The sequence below is a fragment of the Pseudorasbora parva genome, chromosome 22 (genome assembly GCF_024679245.1).
Source record: "Pseudorasbora parva isolate DD20220531a chromosome 22, ASM2467924v1, whole genome shotgun sequence".
Taxonomy (NCBI): Eukaryota; Metazoa; Chordata; class Actinopteri; order Cypriniformes; family Gobionidae; genus Pseudorasbora; species Pseudorasbora parva.
This window is the reverse complement of record NC_090193.1, coordinates 3376261-3395858: the sequence shown is the minus strand read 5'-3', so window position 1 is coordinate 3395858 and position 19598 is coordinate 3376261. Positions and strand designations below refer to the sequence as shown.

The window sequence follows — 19598 nt, the reverse complement described above, 5'->3', positions numbered from 1 at the left end:
GTCGGGTCGTTTGAAATAAAGATGCCAATTAAACCTTTGTAATTTATATAGTACTAGACACAATTTACTATGAAATCATATTGGCCAGGAGGATCCTCTGCGTTCCGGCATCAGTGCAGCCACATTCAGCTCCACAGGTCGTGAAAAAACCGGCTCAACCCAGGGACGATTCAATATTATTTCTACACGGCGCAAGGAAAGCTAAAAATAAGAAGGCTAATCTTCTGTTTTGGGCCACCAATGGCACCTTATAGCCCTTTTAACCCCTTTCCTGACGCGAGACAATATATAGCATATAGCTCAGTAATGTCAGTTTTATGTATTTTCTGAGAGGGGGTGGGATTTTTGTTGGGAAAATCAGGGGAGAGACGCGCACTTTGATTAGACTGGATAAACACATGCAGCATCTTAATTGTTAAGAAAATGAAACAAAAATAATAATAAATTGACGTTACGATGAGCATTTACCACTTTTAAAAAATGCGGGTCAGGAAGCGGATTGGGTACAATATTTTTTTTCTTTTTTTGCGGCCCGAGTTGCAGACGGGTTAGTTGAAAACGTCGGTCAGGTGCGGGTTATTTATACATTGACCCGCACTGGTGTGTGTGTGTGTGTCTCTAACTCCGCTCACTGCATGCCTCCACAAGCTCGGCTGTTTTCAGAAGGAATCAGTACAGTGTGTCTGTCTTTTATAAACCTTATTTAAAAAAAAAAGACTTGTGAGATATGAAGGATCAACACTGCTCTATAGGGACTCAAAATTAACATGAGACTGCCAGAAACTGTGTGTGTTATGTATCTTTTAACCACAGGATCAACAATAGGTGTTGTCTTGCCTTTGTAAAGCCATGTTATAAAGCATGTCCATACCTGCTGGCAGCGCTCACACTGGTAAGGCTTTTCACCGCTGTGAACACGCTTGTGTCTCTCCAGATGGTACCTCTGAATGAACCGCATGTCACACATGTCACATGCAAACGGCTTCTCTCCTATCAGAGAAAAACAGTCTTTATTAAAGCACTCCACACCTTCATTCTCACAGCATGCCACAACAACGATTCTGAAACACAGAGACTGGGATTGTATTTAAGGTTTCATGGAAACTCATATCACACAGAGTATATTCATGCTTAGATGACTTCATACAAACTCGAGTTTGTAGAGTGTATTTAATATGGAATGAAAAACTGCTTGATCGTAAAGTGGCACACTGGGGTTTTGGTTTTAAAGATCAGAAACCTGCTTTGAGACTTGAGGTTATATTCTTTCTACTTGGAGAATTAACATGATTGGACATTAAAATGGTTAAAAAGAAATTGCTAGCATCATTTTATCTTACCATTAGTTCACCCAAAAATGAAAATCCTGTCATAAATCCCCCTCATGCCGTTCCAAACCCGTAAAACCTTCGTTCATCTTCAGAATACAAATTAAGATATTTGTCCCCACATTGACAGTCTATGCAAGTACTACTTTCAACCACAGGAGTACTCTCTGTGAGTAAACAATTGACCAGTTTATTTACAAAGTGTTAATCTCCAACACATGTGTGTTATGTTGACGCGAGAGCAGACGGTGTTGCATGAATGAGAGCTGGAGATTAATATTTTGTAAATAAAGTGGTACATTTTGTCTTTTTGTGCATAGCAAGCACTCACGTCGCTTCATAACATTAAGGTTAAACCACTGGAGTCACATGAACTACTTTAATGATCTTTTTACTACCTTTGGGCTTGAAAGTGGTAGTTGTAGATCTGTCGACGAAATGAGAGGAAAGTCTTACGGGTTTGGAACGACATGAGCGTGAGGAATTAATGACAGAATTTACATTTTTGGGTGAAATAACCCTTTAAAACAGACAGAGACAAACAACCCCCTGAAGAAATATGAGGCAGATGCATAGATATTACAAAACCTGAAGCCATTAAGTCTGAAATGACTCACAAAACTAAGTGCAGGTAAAAACTTTTTTTTAAATGTCTCGATGTTGAAGCAAATCTTATAGGATGCAGGATTTGGCTAATTAATAATTCAAAAGTAATAGAGGTCCTATTCAAATCAAGTCATTGCTTTCCCTCCTAAACATCCCAACCACACAATATAGACAAACTCCAATCCAGGAACACTTAATAAATTGGGGGTACAAAGAATGGACACATACCAGTGTGAGTCAGGCTGTGTCTTTCCAAGTGGTAACGTTGGAAAAACCGCATGTCGCACATCGAACAAGCATATGGCTTCACCCCTAAATGCAGAGTCAGTTTTTAGTGAATGTCTTTACAAAACATTCAAAAGCAGCAAACAATTTTAATGCCGTTTAAAAACGTCGAACATTTCTTTTTCTAAATTATGCCATCCATGCTGGCATTAACTGTGTCCCAATTCAGAGGCTGCATCCTTTGAAAGCGCCAAAGCTGTCCCGTTTCGAAGGCGAGTAGTTATAAATAGTTTAAAATCCAAAGAAATCTTTCCAAACAATAGTAAAATTATGTTTCCGGGATTCATTTTTAAATCAGTTCATGAGGGACGATCAAAATGATCTTAAATCAAACGATGTTCATGATAAAGCTTCAGCTGTATTGAACCCTGACCACCTCAACCTCAAAACATAAAATAAGCTAAGGTACATTTATCTAATTTCAAAATCAATTTAAGCATTTATTCAGCTAATAGTAATTGTGATGGTTGTTCTCAGTATCATAGTGTGAAGTCAACTAGAAAAACTACATGCATGGAGCATTATTTGTTAAATTATTAAATGCTGACTGGTTTTAAAAGCTGAAAATGGTTGCCGCCCAAACTGAATTGAAAGTCATTTAGCATGCACAAAACTATCTTCACGTACAGAAAGACAGGGTTTGAGATGACACATACCCGTGTGAGTGAGGCTGTGTCTCTGCAGGTGGTAACGCTGAAAAAACCGCATGTCGCACATCGAGCAAGCATACGGCTTCACCCCTGAATGCACAGAGCACCAACATTTCAGGTATGCCTTTCTATTAATATAGCATTTCTGGGTTAAAAAAATACTGCTCATAGCAAGTGCATCTGCAGAACTTCATTTCCAAGCAGATGCATTCATTAGATGTATTAATCGTGTATAACATTTTCTCAATATTTAACAAAAAATAGTGTGTGCCACCAAGTATGAGTTGTTACCCACACCTGTTGATAATCACCTCCTCTGTAACATTTCAAGTAAAACAAATATGCTTTATGAAGTCTACGGTGTTTGGTAACACTTTAGTTTGGGGTTCAAATCTCACTGTTAACTAGTTGCTTATTTGCTTGCATATTTGCTGTTTATTAGTACTTATAAAGCACATATTAATAGCTTTTTCTACATGACCATAATCCTAACAAATACCTAAACTTACTAACTATTAATAAGAAGCAAATTAGGGGTTTCTTGAGGCAAAAATCATAGTTAATAGTGAATACACTGTCGTTCAAAAGTTTTTGATTGGTAAGATTTTTTATGTTTTTAGAAGAAGTTTCTTATGTTCACCAATACTGCATTTAAAAACTAATATTGTGAATTATTAAAATGTAAAATAACCTTTCTATGTGAATATATTTTAAAATGTAATTTATTCCTGTGATCAAAGCTGTGAATTTATCATCATTCCTCCAGTCTTCAGAGTCACATGATCCTTCACTAATCACTCTCATATGAGGATCTGACGATCAACACATTTATGATTATTATCAGTGTTGAAAACAATTGTGTAAATTTTTTTTTCAGGATTCTTTGATGAATATAAAGTTCAAAAGAACAGTATTTATTTTAAATAGAATATTTTATGTCACTTTTGATCAATTTAATGCATCCTTGCTGAATAAATGTATTTGTTTATATATATAGTACAGGCCAAAAGTTTGGACACATTACTATTTGTAATGTTTTGAAAGAAATTTCTTCTGCTCATCAAGCCTGCATTTATTTGATCTAAAATACAGATTTTAAAAAAATAGTGTGATATATTACAATTTAAAATGTTTGGTTTTCAGTTTATTATACTTTAAATTATCATTTATTTCTGGGTTTTTTTTCTTTTTTTTCCGGAGGATCGTTTCTCCAGTCTTCAGTGTCACATGATCCTTCAGAAATCATATGAATTGGTTTTAATTTAATCGCAATATTACTTTTTTTTGTGTATTTTTGATAAAATAAACGCAGGCTTGATGAGCAGAAGAAACTTCTTTCAAAAACATTACAATAGTAATGTTTCCAAACTTTTGGCCTGTACTGTATATATGTGTGTGTGTTTGTGTGTGTATATATATATGTATGTATGTATGTATGTATGTATGTATATATGTGTTTATATATACATACAAACAATATTTCACAATATAACATTTTTTGATTTGTAATAAAGTAAATGCAGCCTTGGTGAGTATAAGTGACTTCTAAAAAACATAAAAAATCGTACCGATCAAAAACGTAATGTGTTTCCCAATCTAAAGTGTCAGTCATGGAAAAAAGAGGTGGCATTATCACCAGAGTGGACTGTTTTTTTCCCTTTCATTTTAAGCCTGATGAATATATTTCAAGCAATTAGGAAAATACAAACTCGAGTTTGTTGTAGTTTTAACAGATTGTGTCTCTCTCTGTAACATACTGAGAGCTTTGAGAGGCAATTCATAAAAATATATAATCAGAGATTTGACCTACCCGTATGGGTGAGGCTGTGTCTCTGTAGATGGTAACGTTGGAAAAAACGCATGTCACACATGGTGCAAGCATAAGGCTTCACCCCTGAATGCACAAAGCAGCAGTGTATTAACCTTACCGCCACATGTTCACTGAAATCAAGCACTCATGAGAATGAATCAACATACACAACAATGCAAAGCAAACATTTTCACTAGTCTGATCAGCCAAATAGAGCGAGTTATAAGAGCAGCTCACAAATTGAACATGAAGTACACAGCAGGGCTGCCACCTCAGAAATCTGGAAATATTTTTGCTCCGGCTAAAATGTAAACCTAAAAACTCTGGGTTAAAGTGTCGACTTAATTCAAGTTAGTAATGTTCATACCCAATGACAGAACTTGCTCTTGTTTTAAGCACTAACTCACTCAATTTCTCAGAAAACTTGTCATTAAACAAATCTTGATTTAAGGGTGTTTTGATATTTGTACTGGAAAACGAAAATCCTAAAGAAGACCATCAGTTTTTACAGTGCATGCAAATTAGTTGTCTAGTTAAATGTAGGGCTCTGTGAATCTCTATGAAATGCTTTCTGAATCTTTGTTTTATAGTTTATTCTGTTATTGACTTTAATAGTTGGATGAAATTGCTGACTTTTGTTCATCTTAAAAACACAAATTAAGATATTTTTGATGAAATCTGAGAGATTTCTGTCCCTCCATTGACAGTCTAAGCTACTTCCACTGACGCTTCAGAAAGTTCATAAAGAGATCGTAAAACTAATCCATACGGATCAAGCGGATTATTCCAGATGTTCTGAAGAGACTCGATGGCTTTATTTGATGAAGGGTTTGGATCGACATTATGAGGAGTAAATGATGACAGGATTGTCACTTTTGGGAGAACTGTCCCTTTAAGTGCTCTGACCTACTTTTGATTTATTCATCCAAACTTTGACAAATTCTGTGTCATTACGCATTATACAGTAAATTACATTTTAATGAATAGATTCGGCAATTCCGTCATCCCAGAAATCAGAGCCCTAACTTAACGTCATGATGTTTAACTTAAGACTTTCTGATCCAATTTAAGACATTTTTAAGGCCTTAAATTGTGGTCAAATTAAGACTTTAAGACCTGCGGAAACCCTGATCTTCTGGCAAAATAAAAATAAAATTGTTGAACTAGTAGGGGTGTAACGATACACACTACAATTTGATTCATATCACGATATTAAACTCACGATACGATATTATTGCAATACTCCAGGACATGGTAAAAGGTACAAAAAGTGTACAGTTGATTAAAATGCTAGGTTTGGTTTTACATTGGGGTGGAAATTAATAGTTTTGGACTTGCTCAAAACAGAACCATTTTAGAGGACTATGCTTGCACTTGATCACTGACCATATTTAAACTAATTTAGGCCACTTTTACCAATTTACCTTGTCATTAGATATTTGGCATTATCAGAAGCCCTGCATTGCATTATTATACATTATATTCAACATTATATATATATATATAATATGTAAACTAGAATTTTTCATTTTGGGTGAACTATACACAATCCAGATTGTCGCTTTCTACAATACATATTTTTGCAGTTTTGTACTGCGATAAATTGTTACACCCCTATTAACTAGCCAACTTAAATTTAACTACAGTACGATTCAGTTAACATTTTCTTTAGGTTGTGTTCGTCTGAAAGAAGAATGTCTCATACACCTAGGATGGGTTGACGCGAGTAAATAATGGGATAATTTCTTTGTGCAAGAGAAGAAAAAAGAAAAGGCTTTCATGCCCTGAACATCTACCTTGGTGTTATGTGAATATGGACGTAAAACAATTGCCATTTTACATATGATCAATTTTAATAAAGTTATTGTTACTGGAAAAAAATAGCATCATAAATATTGATTTAATTATAAATACAATATTAAAATGTATCTGCAGTGTCATGCATAGTGTGCACTTTAACCCAAGAGCACATTAGTTTAATATTAATAAATAAATACATTTTAATAATTTGTCGGCGCTCCATTTCTTTTCCTTTCTGAAACTAATAATGAAATTGCAATTTTCTGTTACACAAGGGCAGTAGCTCAGATATCATCTAAGGGGGGTAAGACAGAAAGACACATACCAGTGTGAGTGAGGCTGTGTCTCTGCAGATGGTAACGGTGGAAAAAACGCATGTCACACATGGAACAAGCATACGGCTTCACCCCTAAATGACCAAAGCAAAATATTAACCAAAATCATTCTAAAACATTGTCTAACAAAATTTCATCTGAGAATCAAAGATAATAGCCTAATGTTACATTCTGACCCAGTTGTTAGTACATCATGATTAATTCTTAGCAAGAGTTTCACAAAGAGTCTAATTATACATTAAAGGCACAGTATGTAAGTTCAGCCACTAGAGGGCGCTTATTCAAAACAAAGGCGGAGCTTGATGACGTGCGTGGAGTCATGGGAGTTGTAGTCTTGACTTCAGCCGAGGGAAAGGAAATCCGACGGACTCGGGCAGAAATCATGTTCATGAATGAGTGAATGTATTATTAACGTTACGGAGGTATGAAGCAGGACACGCGAGTGAACGTATTATTAACGTTACGGAGGTATGAAGCAGGACGCGCGAGTGAACGTATTATTAACGTTACGGAGGTATGAAGCAGGACGCGCGAGTGAACGTATTATTAACGTTACGGAGGTATGAAGCAGGACGCGCGGGTGAACGTATTATTAACGTTACAGAGGTATGAAGCAGGACGCGCGAGTGAACGTATTATTAACGTTACGGAGGTATGAAGCAGGACGCGCGAGTGAACGTATTATTAACGTTACAGAGGTATGAAGCAGGACGCGCGAGTGAACATATTATTAACGTTACAGAGGTATGAAGCAGGACGCGCGAGTGAACGTATTATTAACGTTACGGAGGTATGAAGCAGGACGCGCGAGTGAACGTATTATTAACGTAACGGAGGTATGAAGCAGGACGCGCGAGTGAACGTATTATTAACGTTACGGTGGTATGAAGCAGGACGCGCGAGTGAACGTATTATTAATGTTACGGAGGTATGAAGCAGGACGCGCGAGTGAACATATTAACATTACGGAGGTATGAAGCAGGACGCGCGAGTGAACGTATTATTAATGTTACGGAGGTATGAAGCAGGACGCGCGAGTGAACATATTAACATTACGGAGGTATGAAGCAGGACGCGCGAGTGAACGTATTATTAACATTACGGAGGTATGAAGCAGGACGCGCGAGTGAACGTATTATTAACGTTACGGTGGTATGAAGCAGGACGCGCGAGTGAACGTATTATTAACGTTACGGTGGTATGAAGCAGGACGCGCGAGTGAACGTATTATTAATGTTACAGAGGTATGAAGCAGGACGCGCGAGTGAACGTATTATTAACGTTACGGAGGTATGAAGCAGGACGCGCGAGTGAACGTATTATTAACGTTACGGTGGTATGAAGCAGGACGCGCGAGTGAACGTATTATTAACGTTACGGAGGTATGAAGCAGGACGCGCGAGTGAACGTATTATTAACGTTACGGTGGTATGAAGCAGGACGCGCGAGTGAACGTATTATTAACGTTACGGAGGTATGAAGCAGGACACCTAGTGAACATATTATTAACGTTACAGAGGTATGAAGCAGGACGCGCGAGTGAACGTATTATTAACGTTACGGAGGTATGAAGCAGGACGCGCGAGTGAACGTATTATTAACGTTACGGAGGTATGAAGCAGGACACCTAGTGAACATATTAACGTTACAGAGGTATGAAGCAGGACGCGCGAGTGAACGTATTATTAACGTTACAGAGGTATGAAGCAGGACGCGCGAGTGAACGTATTATTAACGTTACAGAGGTATGAAGCAGGACGCGCGAGTGAACGTATTATTAACGTTACGGAGGTATGAAGCAGGACGCGCGAGTGAACGTATTATTAACGTTACAGAGGTATGAAGCAGGACGCGCGAGTGAACGTATTATTAACGTTACAGAGGTATGAAGCAGGACGCGCGAGTGAACGTATTATTAACGTTACAGAGGTATGAAGCAGGACGCGCGAGTGAACGTATTATTAACGTTACAGAGGTATGAAGCAGGACGCGCGAGTGAACGTATTATTAACGTTACAGAGGTATGAAGCAGGACGCGCGAGTGAACGTATTATTAACGTTACAGAGGTATGAAGCAGGACGCGCGAGTGAACGTATTATTAACGTTACAGAGGTATGAAGCAGGACGCGCGAGTGAACGTATTATTAACGTTACAGAGGTATGAAGCAGGACACCTAGTGAACATATTATTAACGTTACGGAGGTATGAAGCAGGACACCTAGTGAACATATTATTAACGTTACAGAGGTATGAAGCAGGATGCGCGAGTGAACGTATTATTAACGTTACGGTGGTATGAAGCAGGACGCGCGAGTGAACATATTAACGTTACAGAGGTATGAAGCAGGACACCTAGTGAACATATTATTAACGTTACAGAGGTATGAAGCAGGACACCTAGTGAACATATTATTAACGTTACAGAGGTATGAAGCAGGACGCCCGAGTGAACGTATTATTAACGTTACGGAGGTATGAAGCAGGACGCGCGAGTGAACGTATTATTAACGTTACAGAGGTATGAAGCAGGACGCGCGAGTGAACGTATTATTAACGTTACGGAGGTATGAAGCAGGACGCGCGAGTGAACGTATTATTAACGTTACGGAGGTATGAAGCAGGACGCGCGAGTGAACGTATTATTAACGTTACAGAGGTATGAAGCAGGACGCGCGAGTGAACGTATTATTAACGTTACAGAGGTATGAAGCAGGACGCGCGAGTGAACGTATTATTAACGTTACAGAGGTATGAAGCAGGACGCGCGAGTGAACGTATTATTAACGTTACAGAGGTATGAAGCAGGACACCTAGTGAACATATTATTAACGTTACAGAGGTATGAAGCAGGACGCGTGAGTGAACGTATTATTAACGTTACAGAGGTATGAAGCAGGACGCGCGAGTGAACGTATTATTAACGTTACAGAGGTATGAAGCAGGACGCGCGAGTGAACGTATTATTAACGTTACAGAGGTATGAAGCAGGACACCTAGTGAACATATTATTAACGTTACGGTGGTATGAAGCAGGACGCGCGAGTGAACATATTATTAACGTTACGGTGGTATGAAGCAGGACGCGCGAGTGAACGTATTGTTAACGTTACGGTGGTATGAAGCAGGACGCGCGAGTGAACGTATTATTAACGTTACGGTGGTATGAAGCAGGACGCGCAAGTGAACGTATTATTAACGTTACGGTGGTATGAAGCAGGACGCGCGAGTGAACGTATTATTAACGTTACGGTGGTATGAAGCAGGACGCGCGAGTGAACGTATTATTAACGTTACGGTGGTATGAAGCAGGACGCGCGAGTGAACGTATTATTAACGTTACGGTGGTATGAAGCAGGACGCGTGAGTGAACGTATTATTAACGTTACAGAGGTATGAAGCAGGACGCGCGAGTGAACGTATTATTAACGTTACAGAGGTATGAAGCAGGACGCGCGAGTGAACGTATTATTAACGTTACGGAGGTATGAAGCAGGACGCGCGAGTGAACGTATTATTAACGTTACAGTGGTATGAAGCAGGACGCGCGAGTGAACGTATTATTAACGTTACGGAGGTATGACGCAGTACGCGCAAGCGAACGCTAATGAGAAAGACCTGCACCAAACACCGTCTCAGAGCTTTCATTCTGCTTATGCTGCAGTCGCCGATTCCTCTCTTTACACTCCGTATGTCTGCTAACCCAGCGCCGTTTTACATGAACCAAACAATCATACAAAAAATAGATCTGAGTGTGAAAGTTATGTTACAATGTTATTCTATGTGTTCAAATCTAGATCAATATTAGAATATATTAATAAACAGATTTCTCCATCATGTCCTGCTGGAGTTTTGGTTCATTTGGTCACCTTTGGCTTGGCTTGCTCAGTTGGGGACACTAAAATGATGATCCAAGTTATTCAACTAAATATATAAATAAAGTTAATTAATTAGGTCTTATTTAGTTCTATAAACTATAATACTGATCTGCCAACATTGTCGCTATATGATAAATTAAAATAAGATGATAACATCACTTTTCTCCAGAACGACTGTACAGCCGAATCAAATTTTGTTGCATTATTGTCCTGTTTAACACAATCGTCATTGTAAAAGTGCTATATAAATAAAGTTGATTGGTTGATTGATTGATTGATTGATTGAAAAACATAGGATGACTAAATGACATATAATTAATTTTAATATGTACTGTATAATGGAGAAAGCCCTCTCTGATTATGCTGTTAGCCACTTGATAAAATAGTCTGTAAGATGTGGTAAAAACGTGAATCAAACTAGCAATTCAAATAACAAGACTAACAGTGTTGATCCATCTAACAATAATTCTTTTCTGTCAATTAGTCTCCAAACAGTTGCTCGGCTGTCTAATAAATCAGATCATATATTAAAAGCGTCTTTGGTGTTTTCATGGTTTCTACAGAAATCAAGGTTAGCACGAATATGATGTCTTTGGAGGGCGACAAGGAGACGGTTCATTAAAATAGTCAAAACAAAATGATTCAGATATACACCAGATATAATTTAAAATGACAAAGATAAAAATGACACCAGATTCCATTTTTTACTAGTGTGTGTAGGACGCAATAGTTCATTATAGTGAGGATTGCAAAATAAAGTAAACTGTGACATATTATAACTAACAACTCTTCATACAGCGATTACCAATACAATTTATAAAAATTTGGGAGCAAAATGATTCAGACACTTTGACCCGAGCATGTTTTGCTGAAGTGTTTTTTCTTTAATTGCTAATTTGACCTTTGACCCCACAGACTGAACAAAATGAAGCATTGCTTGGTCATTGGTTGAGCTAAATTTGGTATTATCTAATTGTGTTATTAAATCTAACAGCTGATTGGTTGATTGTAATCCATTACATCCCTTTCAGTCACAGTTATCTGACATTATCAAGATGAATTTGTTCTGACACAGTTTAACTCGGAGTTTGTGTCATATTTTATTACCATAAACTATAGCGAATAAACCGTGATAATGTGAGAAAATGTTGAAGGTGTCTGAAAACATTTTGGCTTGACTATCTGATTTCTCTGGATTTAAGCATTGCTGGAAACATTTGGGATTTTGCTAAGTACACAGGTCAACAAAATATATAACACTGTTCTAATGGTTTTGGGATATTTTAATATTTAAAAAAAACCTTTACATATTGTGCCTTTAACTCTCCAACAAAATACATTAAGGTCAATGTTGAAAAATCATATTTCCGTAATACCTGCCAAATACAGAAATCTGTTCTATCATTAATTGACTGTAGTTGTACTTGTCAGGGCAGAATGCTCTTCATCCTCTAAAACAACTGAAAATGTTATTTTAAAATCTATTTTTAAAATGATTGCAGAAAAAAGTGAGCACTGCTGATTGCCTACGATTCCCTACAAACTTTTTTGTTCCCTCACAAAGAACATGAATGTAAGGAATGGGTTAGGCTTTGAAAGTAAAGATAATTTGTATTTGCATGTGTAAAATAACTACCTATTAGCTTCTTCATAATCTGAAACATTAGTGTCTACCAAATAACAAATATTCTACTTAGTCTAACTCAACCATGAACTACTGTAATTTTCTCAAACTTGCAAATTAACAAATGCTAACTTAACACATTTCTTTATGTGAATGCCCATGACTGACGAGGGAAAAGTGGTACTTGACTGCTCCCCTTACAAAAATCTCAAACATATAAATGGCAAAAGCTCATCATCTTGAACATTATTTTATGGTAATTTCTTCTACATGCTGAAGAGAACCGGCAGAAGGGTACAAAGAGACGACACATACCCGTATGGGTGATGGTGTGTCTCTGGAGATGGTAGCGTTGGAAAAACCTCATATCACACATTGTGCACGCAAATGGCTTCACCCCTAGATGCAGAGTACTAGCATTAGAATGCACTTGTGGATATCAGCTTCATCAAAGTAACTTCATGTTAAAAAATGACTACATTAAAGGGTTAGTTCACCCAAAAATGAAAATTACCTCATGATTTACTCACCCTCAAGCCATTCTAGGAGTATGAGTACTTCTTTCAGATGAATACAATCAGAGTTATATTAAAGGGATAGTTTACTATAAAATGAAAATTCTGTCATCCTTTACTCGCCCTCAAGTTGTTTCAAACCTGTATGAATTTCTTTCTTCAGCTGAACACAAGGGAAGATATTTTGAAGAATGTCAGTAACCAAACAGATAACTGGAGCCATTGACTTCTGTAGTAGGAAAAAAAAAATACTATGGAAGTCAATGGCTCCAGTTAAATGTTTGGTTACTGACATTCTTCAGAATATCTTCCCTTGTGTTCAGCTGAAGAAAGAAATTCATACAGGTTTGAAACAACTTGAGGGCGAGTAAAGGATGACAGAATTTTCATTTTATAGTAAACTATCCCTTTAATAAATGTCCTGGCTCTTTCTAGCTTTACAATGGCAGCCCAAAATTTGAATTTGAAAAAAGTCCATCCATCTTTTATAAAAGTGCCTCACAAAGGATTAATAAAGGCCTTCTGAAGCGAATCGATGGGTTTGTGTAAGAAAAATATCCATATTTAACACGTTATAAAGTGTAATATCTAGCGTCCGGCAGACTGCCGTCCGCATTATGAAAAAAGTGTGACTGGCGAGACGATGACATTGGCATAGCATAAGCATTTTGAACCACGAGGGGTTACACTTTCTCTATAAGTTCAATACTGAAGGAGGTCCGCTGGAAGCTCGATATTTTACTTGAGAAAGTTTTAAATATGGATTTTTTTCTTAAAGCTACACTGTGTAACTTTTTTAGTTTATTCTTAGCTAAAAACACTTAGTTCTTTCAAAAATATATTTGCTCATTAATGTATATTTACTTCTTTCAAGTAATAAAGTAGTCTCGTAAGTTTTTAATATGCCATTGAAAACACATACGGGTGAGGGGTTAGAATGCTGGTCGCCATGTTGCTCCTCCATCTTGAAAGTACATTAGCCAAAGAGGGACATACCCATAAATTCAAGCTTCGCCTTTCGCGTTTTAACACCTGATGGCACAGTGTCGAATGTGAAGAGGGGGATTGCCATGTTTTTTGGATTGCCATGTAATCTTGGACTAAATCGGCCACCAGAAACAGAAACTAATATTCCCTGGATGGTCATATACCATTTCACCGCTAGATGGGGGAAAATATCACACAGTGTAGCTTTAAACAAGGCAATCAATTTTTATTTGTTTAGGCTTAATTTCACTTCTATTATAAAGTTTGTAAAAACCAAGATATTGTTTAATATACTGCTTATATCAGATCAGAAAGAAGAAAGTCATATACACCTATGCCTTGAGGGAGAGTAAATTATAGGATAATTTTCATTTTTGGGTGAACTATCCTTTTAACAAGCCACAAAAAACCCACACATATAAGATGGCTCATCCTCCATGTCTAAAACTGTTGAAAATAGTAACTAAAGCCTCCATGCAAATGGGTCTGAAAAAAAAGTTAAAATAAATAAACATTCTATACTTGTCCCTTAAAAACATGTGTTCATTACAGAAGGCTCATTCTCAGGAAATGGTGCCATTTGTGCCGCATGAATGAACAACAAAAATAGTTGGAAAAAGTACTGTTATGGTAAAAAAAAAACTATATATAAAGGGTTGTCAAACGTACTGGTATTTAAAAATAAAATAAAAGGTTGAGGTTACCAGCATTTCTGCAGAATCAAGTACCTGGTATTTTCAGTACCCACTGATAGACGCTGCTTTCGAATGCTCTCGTTTGCATTTGTGTCAGTTTATAGCGTGCTTTTACAAGCGTGGAGCATTGTAGCCAATCACAATAGTATCTGCACATGAACGTAGATGGCTAAATGACCAGAGGTGCTAGTCAGTGAATTAATCAGAAACAGCTGAAAACACAACAGTTTTAATTTTGTTCAACGTGAGCCACACACTTGTGAATCTTTTTAACCAACAAAGTGTAAACACAATGCAAATAAGAGATTCACTGTACAATTAAGACAGCTTTTTTATTATAACAGTTGTTTTTGACAAGAATGAAGAATTCAGTGATCTTTCTGGATTTAAAAGCATATTTAAATGTGTGTTTGAATCAGAAACTGCGATGACTGACAGCAGCTATGTTTCCATCCACCTATTTTTATTTGCATTTTGGGGATATTGCATTAAAAAGTGCTGGATGGAAATGCCAAGATGCGCATATATTGTAAAAAAGTGCATTAAAAAAACACTCCTTTGAGTCTAGAGATGCACTGATCGACTGGCCAGGAATCAAAATTTTGAGTGCGAATTGACACACACGCGCCTCCTCTCATCCACTCGCCTCATTAGCTCCAGTTAAACAGCGCTTGTACTGTGAAACAAGTTTACCATTTTATCACACACACACACACACACCGTTCGCAGTGTTACTATATGACAACATGAACAGATGAACTTACTATATTAATATCCATATAGTATAGCACTATGTACTATTGTATTACTATTGTGTAGCATAATGTACACCGATCAGGCATACTATTAGGAAAGTTGTCATAATATTGTGTTGGTCCCCCTTTTGCTGCCTAAACAGCCCTGACTCCCATGGACTCCACTAGACCCCTGAAGGTATGCTGTGGTATCTGGCATCAAGATGTTAGCAGCAGATCCTGTAAGCTGTGAGGTGGGACCTCCATGAATCAGACTTGTTTGTTCAGCTCATCCCACAGATGCTCGATTGGATTGAGATCTGGGGAATTTGGAGGCCGAGTCAACGCCTCAAACTGGTTGTTGTGCTCCTCAAACCATTCCTGAAGCATTTGTGCTTTGTGTCAGGAGCATTATCCTGCTGGAAGAGCCACAGCCACCAGAATACCGTTTCCATGAAAGGCTGAACATGGTCTCAGCAATGCTTAGGTAGGTGGAGCGTGTCAAAGTAACATCCACATGGATGGAGGACCCAAGGTTCCCCAGCAGAACATTGGCCAAAGCATCACACTGCCTCCGCCGGCTCGCCTTCTTCCCATAGTGCATCCTGGGGCCATGTGTTCCTCAGGTAAGCCACTAACAAACTGAGCTGCTCTGTGTATTCTGACAGCTTTCTATCAGAACCAGCATTAACTTCTGGAGCAGTTTGAGCTCCAGTAGCTCATCTGTTTGATCGGAGCACACGGGCCAGCCTTCGCTCCCCACGGTCATCAATGAGCCTTGGCCGCCCATGACCCTGTGGCCGGTTCTCCACTGGTCCTTCCTTGGAGCACTTTTGATAGATACTGACCACTGCAGACCGGGAACAGCCCACAAGAGCTGCAGTTTTGGAGATGCGCTGACCCAGTCGTCTAGCCGTCACAATCTGGCCCTTGTCAAACTCGATCAAATCCTTACGCTTGCCCATTTTACCTAACACATCAACTTTGAGGACAAAATGTTCACTTGCTGCCTAATATATCCCACCCACTAACAGGAGCCGTGATGAAGAGATCATCAGTGTTATTCACTTCACCTGTCAGTGGTCATAATGTTATGCCTGATCGGTGTATATTCCAAAAAAATAAACAGAACACATTTGAATGAGAATGTTTTTTTTGTTTGTTTTTTACGAGATGACCCACCAGTATCTCTTGCCCTCCTCATACACACACACACGCACACGCACAAGCGCACGCACAAGCGCACGCACGCACCTCTTTATACCCATTATGGTTTAACATGCATTACAATGTCTAAAAAGGATTTCCAAAATACATGCTCCAACAAACCTGGGGTTCTCCATGAACTCTATTTTATCCGACAACAAAAGCACTCGAACATGATTATGACTTCTAGAAGTCCCACTTCCCATATGAAGGCAGCATTATTTCAAGGCATTAAGAAACTAAAGGCATCTTCACACCTGGCAGGTCTTTTCCAATAATATGAACTTTGGTGTGGTTGCTCTGTGCTTTTCATTTGAATAAGTGTGAACGCTGCCATCTGAACCCTGGTGCGCACCAAACAAGCGGACCGAGAACGCTGAAAAGACGAGTCTGGATTCACATCCAAACGAACTCTGGTGTGGTTCGACTGAAATATGAACTCAACACAGACCAAAGACATGTAAACGAACCAAAAACAGGACATGTCACAATATACAACCCTAAAAAGAGCCGAATGCTCAAGCACACCAGTTCTTTCTCGTCATACGAGCTGCATTGTGCAGGTGTCTGAAATATATCTTGCAGCAGATCTTTGTTTGTGTGTAACAGAGGAAATCCTGTCACTGTTTTGACTCCTTTACACATTTCATAAGTTCTCAGATGGTAAAATACCATTTAGCCCCAACACACACAAGCCCCTTTGACACTGCGATTCCGGCAAATACACGGACAATGCGACCCGGCATTTGTTCCCGGGCCGCTAGATTTGGTCCATTCACACTGACAGCGAAATACCGTAATATGTGCGCTTTCACACACAACCCGTAACGGTCCCGGGTCGAGTTGACACGTGACATCCTGATGTGACGTATAACAGCGAGCGATCTCAGCTTCAGCGCGGATAGTAAGGAGCTCCGTGGTCTCGACTTGTGTCCAGTTTGCGCTCATTTCTGCTTGTTTAATTTTAGTTTCTTTTGTATTCGAACAGTCTCTGCGTTTAAAACACCGACGAGCTCTTCTGGCACTGCAGGGTTGTATTATTGAAAAAACAAGATCTAGGAGTCACACGATAACTACGTACACGTTGCGGCATTAGTTTCGGCTTTTGTTCACACAGCGCTCGTCCCGGGTCGAACCCTGCAATGTTACTAGGTCCCCGACCCGGGTCGAATTCGGTAATCAGTCCCGGGACATGGTTGCTTTCACACAGAAGGCGACCCGGCAATGATCCGGGAATATTGCGGGTCTGACGTGCAGTGTGAAAGGGGCTATTGTTTTCGATGTTCAGTAAACTCCATTGTAAAATATACGTAATGAATTGCTGTTTTTTCTTTTGCATCTTTTTGTTCCGTGTTAAAAATCACAGCGGATGTTAACGTGCAACCAAATAATCCATTAGTAATCGGATTGGCGTCCCAATCGGATTGAAAAGCCTTCATGTAAACACCTTAATCGATCCGATTGAGCTTAATCTGAATGAAATTTCGTTTGTTTATTCCTTTTCTAATCTGATCACAAGAACATGCAAATTGAACGGATTGAAAATCAAAACTGGAAAATTCTGTGGATGTGCAATGGCGTAGAAAAGACGTAATGACGCATCGAACAAGCTGCTGTCGTTGTTAATTAAGACCTCATGAATGACTGTTATTCTAAAATTCCCCTACCAGTCTATCTGTGAAGTGGAGCAGAACAACATCCCATCAGTCCTCACTTCATACTCTCATTCACAGACACTTTATTTTGGGCACAGAGGGCGTTTTACGGTTTGCTAAATATAAGCAGAATGGCACAACAGTTCATGTGCTCTTCATCTCCTAATCTTTAAAACAAAGAAAATAGGCAATGTTGGAGAATAGTAGGACCCACTTTATATTAGGTGGCCTTTACTGCTATGTACTAACATTGTAATTAATCATTTGATACAGTGCACTTATTGTGTACATACATGTTTTTACATTGTACTTACTTTTTTTTTTAAATACCTGCATGTAACTCTACCTGTCCCTAACTCTACCTGTATCCCACCTCAATATCGGCAAAAGTGTTTTGCAATACAATTTGAACACAGTAAGTACATTGTACTTATTTTTTGATGTAAGTACATAGAACTTAAGGCCAGCTAATATAAAGTGGGGCCGAATAGTATGCACAAACAAAGGGGGAAAATGTATATTCGTGCACACGTCAAAAACTCATTTCCGTTTTGAAGTTTGTGATTTATAAACCTCGCACATCCACCCAGTCACTTTAATAAGCGTTCATGTAAACACTTCGTCCGGATTCATCACTTGGAATTAATTAATTCTGACTGAAACAAATGGTGTGTATGTAAACATAGCCATTGTGAATGCTAAGCAAATCAAGACTAAGGGTGTGTTCACACTTGCAGTTTTGTTCGCTTGGTTCATTTGGTCTGGACCAAAACCTTTTTTTAGTCCTGGTCCAATTAGCTTTCAGACTTTTTTTTTTATCACTGAACCAAAAGATATGTTAAAAACCTGATGTTTGGCTTTTGACGTATTGCCTATTTTGAGACTGAACTAACCAAACATCCAAACCAGTGTTGATAAAATGCACCTGTGTGTGCGTAACTACATATGATAGTATTTTTACCAGCTGAGAACTCGTGAAGAGCATATAAATGTGTAAAGGAGTCAAAACAGCGGCAGGAATCCTTCCATCACACACACAAACCAAGATCTACTCCGTGGAGACGCCAAAAACAGGAAGATTACGTCAGTCATTTACGTTTGCCACACTTCCTGCTACCAGCTGGAGGCGCTATGACTAACTCAATTTTGGCGTGAAGATCTCTAGGGCAGCTTCCTGTTTTGTGGCATTAATTGCATACGTTAGGACTTAGCCAAGTGTTGCATGATTGAATGTGTTTCTAGTATGTTTGGTACTTCATGGCATATTTAAATGTGTTTCTGGGAGTGAATTACAGTGTAAAGCATGCTGTTTCCTGTTGCCTACAGGTGGCGCTATGACTAACTGAATATTGTCATGTAGATGTCTTCTTCAGGCCAGGACTCTTATCAGACGTGATGTTCGGCACAGATCGGACATTGAATGCTTGAATTAAGGCAGCTTCCTGTTTCAAGACGAAACATCAAACTTCGTCAGGCCGCAACGGACACTCC

The 19598-nt window shown here is 38.6% G+C and overlaps 1 protein-coding gene across 23 annotated transcripts in view; it reads right to left on the bottom strand.

Annotated features, from left to right (window-relative positions):
- znf740a (zinc finger protein 740a) overlaps nucleotides 1-19598 on the bottom strand; it is a 54053-nt gene that overhangs the window by 6166 nt on the left and 28289 nt on the right. For 14 of the 23 annotated variants that reach the window (XM_067432245.1, XM_067432249.1, XM_067432248.1 and 11 more), the window contains 6 exons: nucleotides 12631-12714; nucleotides 6805-6888; nucleotides 4680-4763; nucleotides 2876-2959; nucleotides 2163-2246; nucleotides 872-990 (listed from right to left, as the gene is read on the bottom strand). In XM_067432245.1, the coding sequence (XP_067288346.1) occupies nucleotides 872-990; nucleotides 2163-2246; nucleotides 2876-2959; nucleotides 4680-4763; nucleotides 6805-6888; nucleotides 12631-12714 (539 nt within the window). The remainder of the gene's footprint in view (nucleotides 1-871; nucleotides 991-2162; nucleotides 2247-2875; nucleotides 2960-4679; nucleotides 4764-6804; nucleotides 6889-12630; nucleotides 12715-19598) is intronic. The other 9 variants (XM_067432255.1, XM_067432259.1, XM_067432268.1 and 6 more) reach the window with 7 other exon arrangements.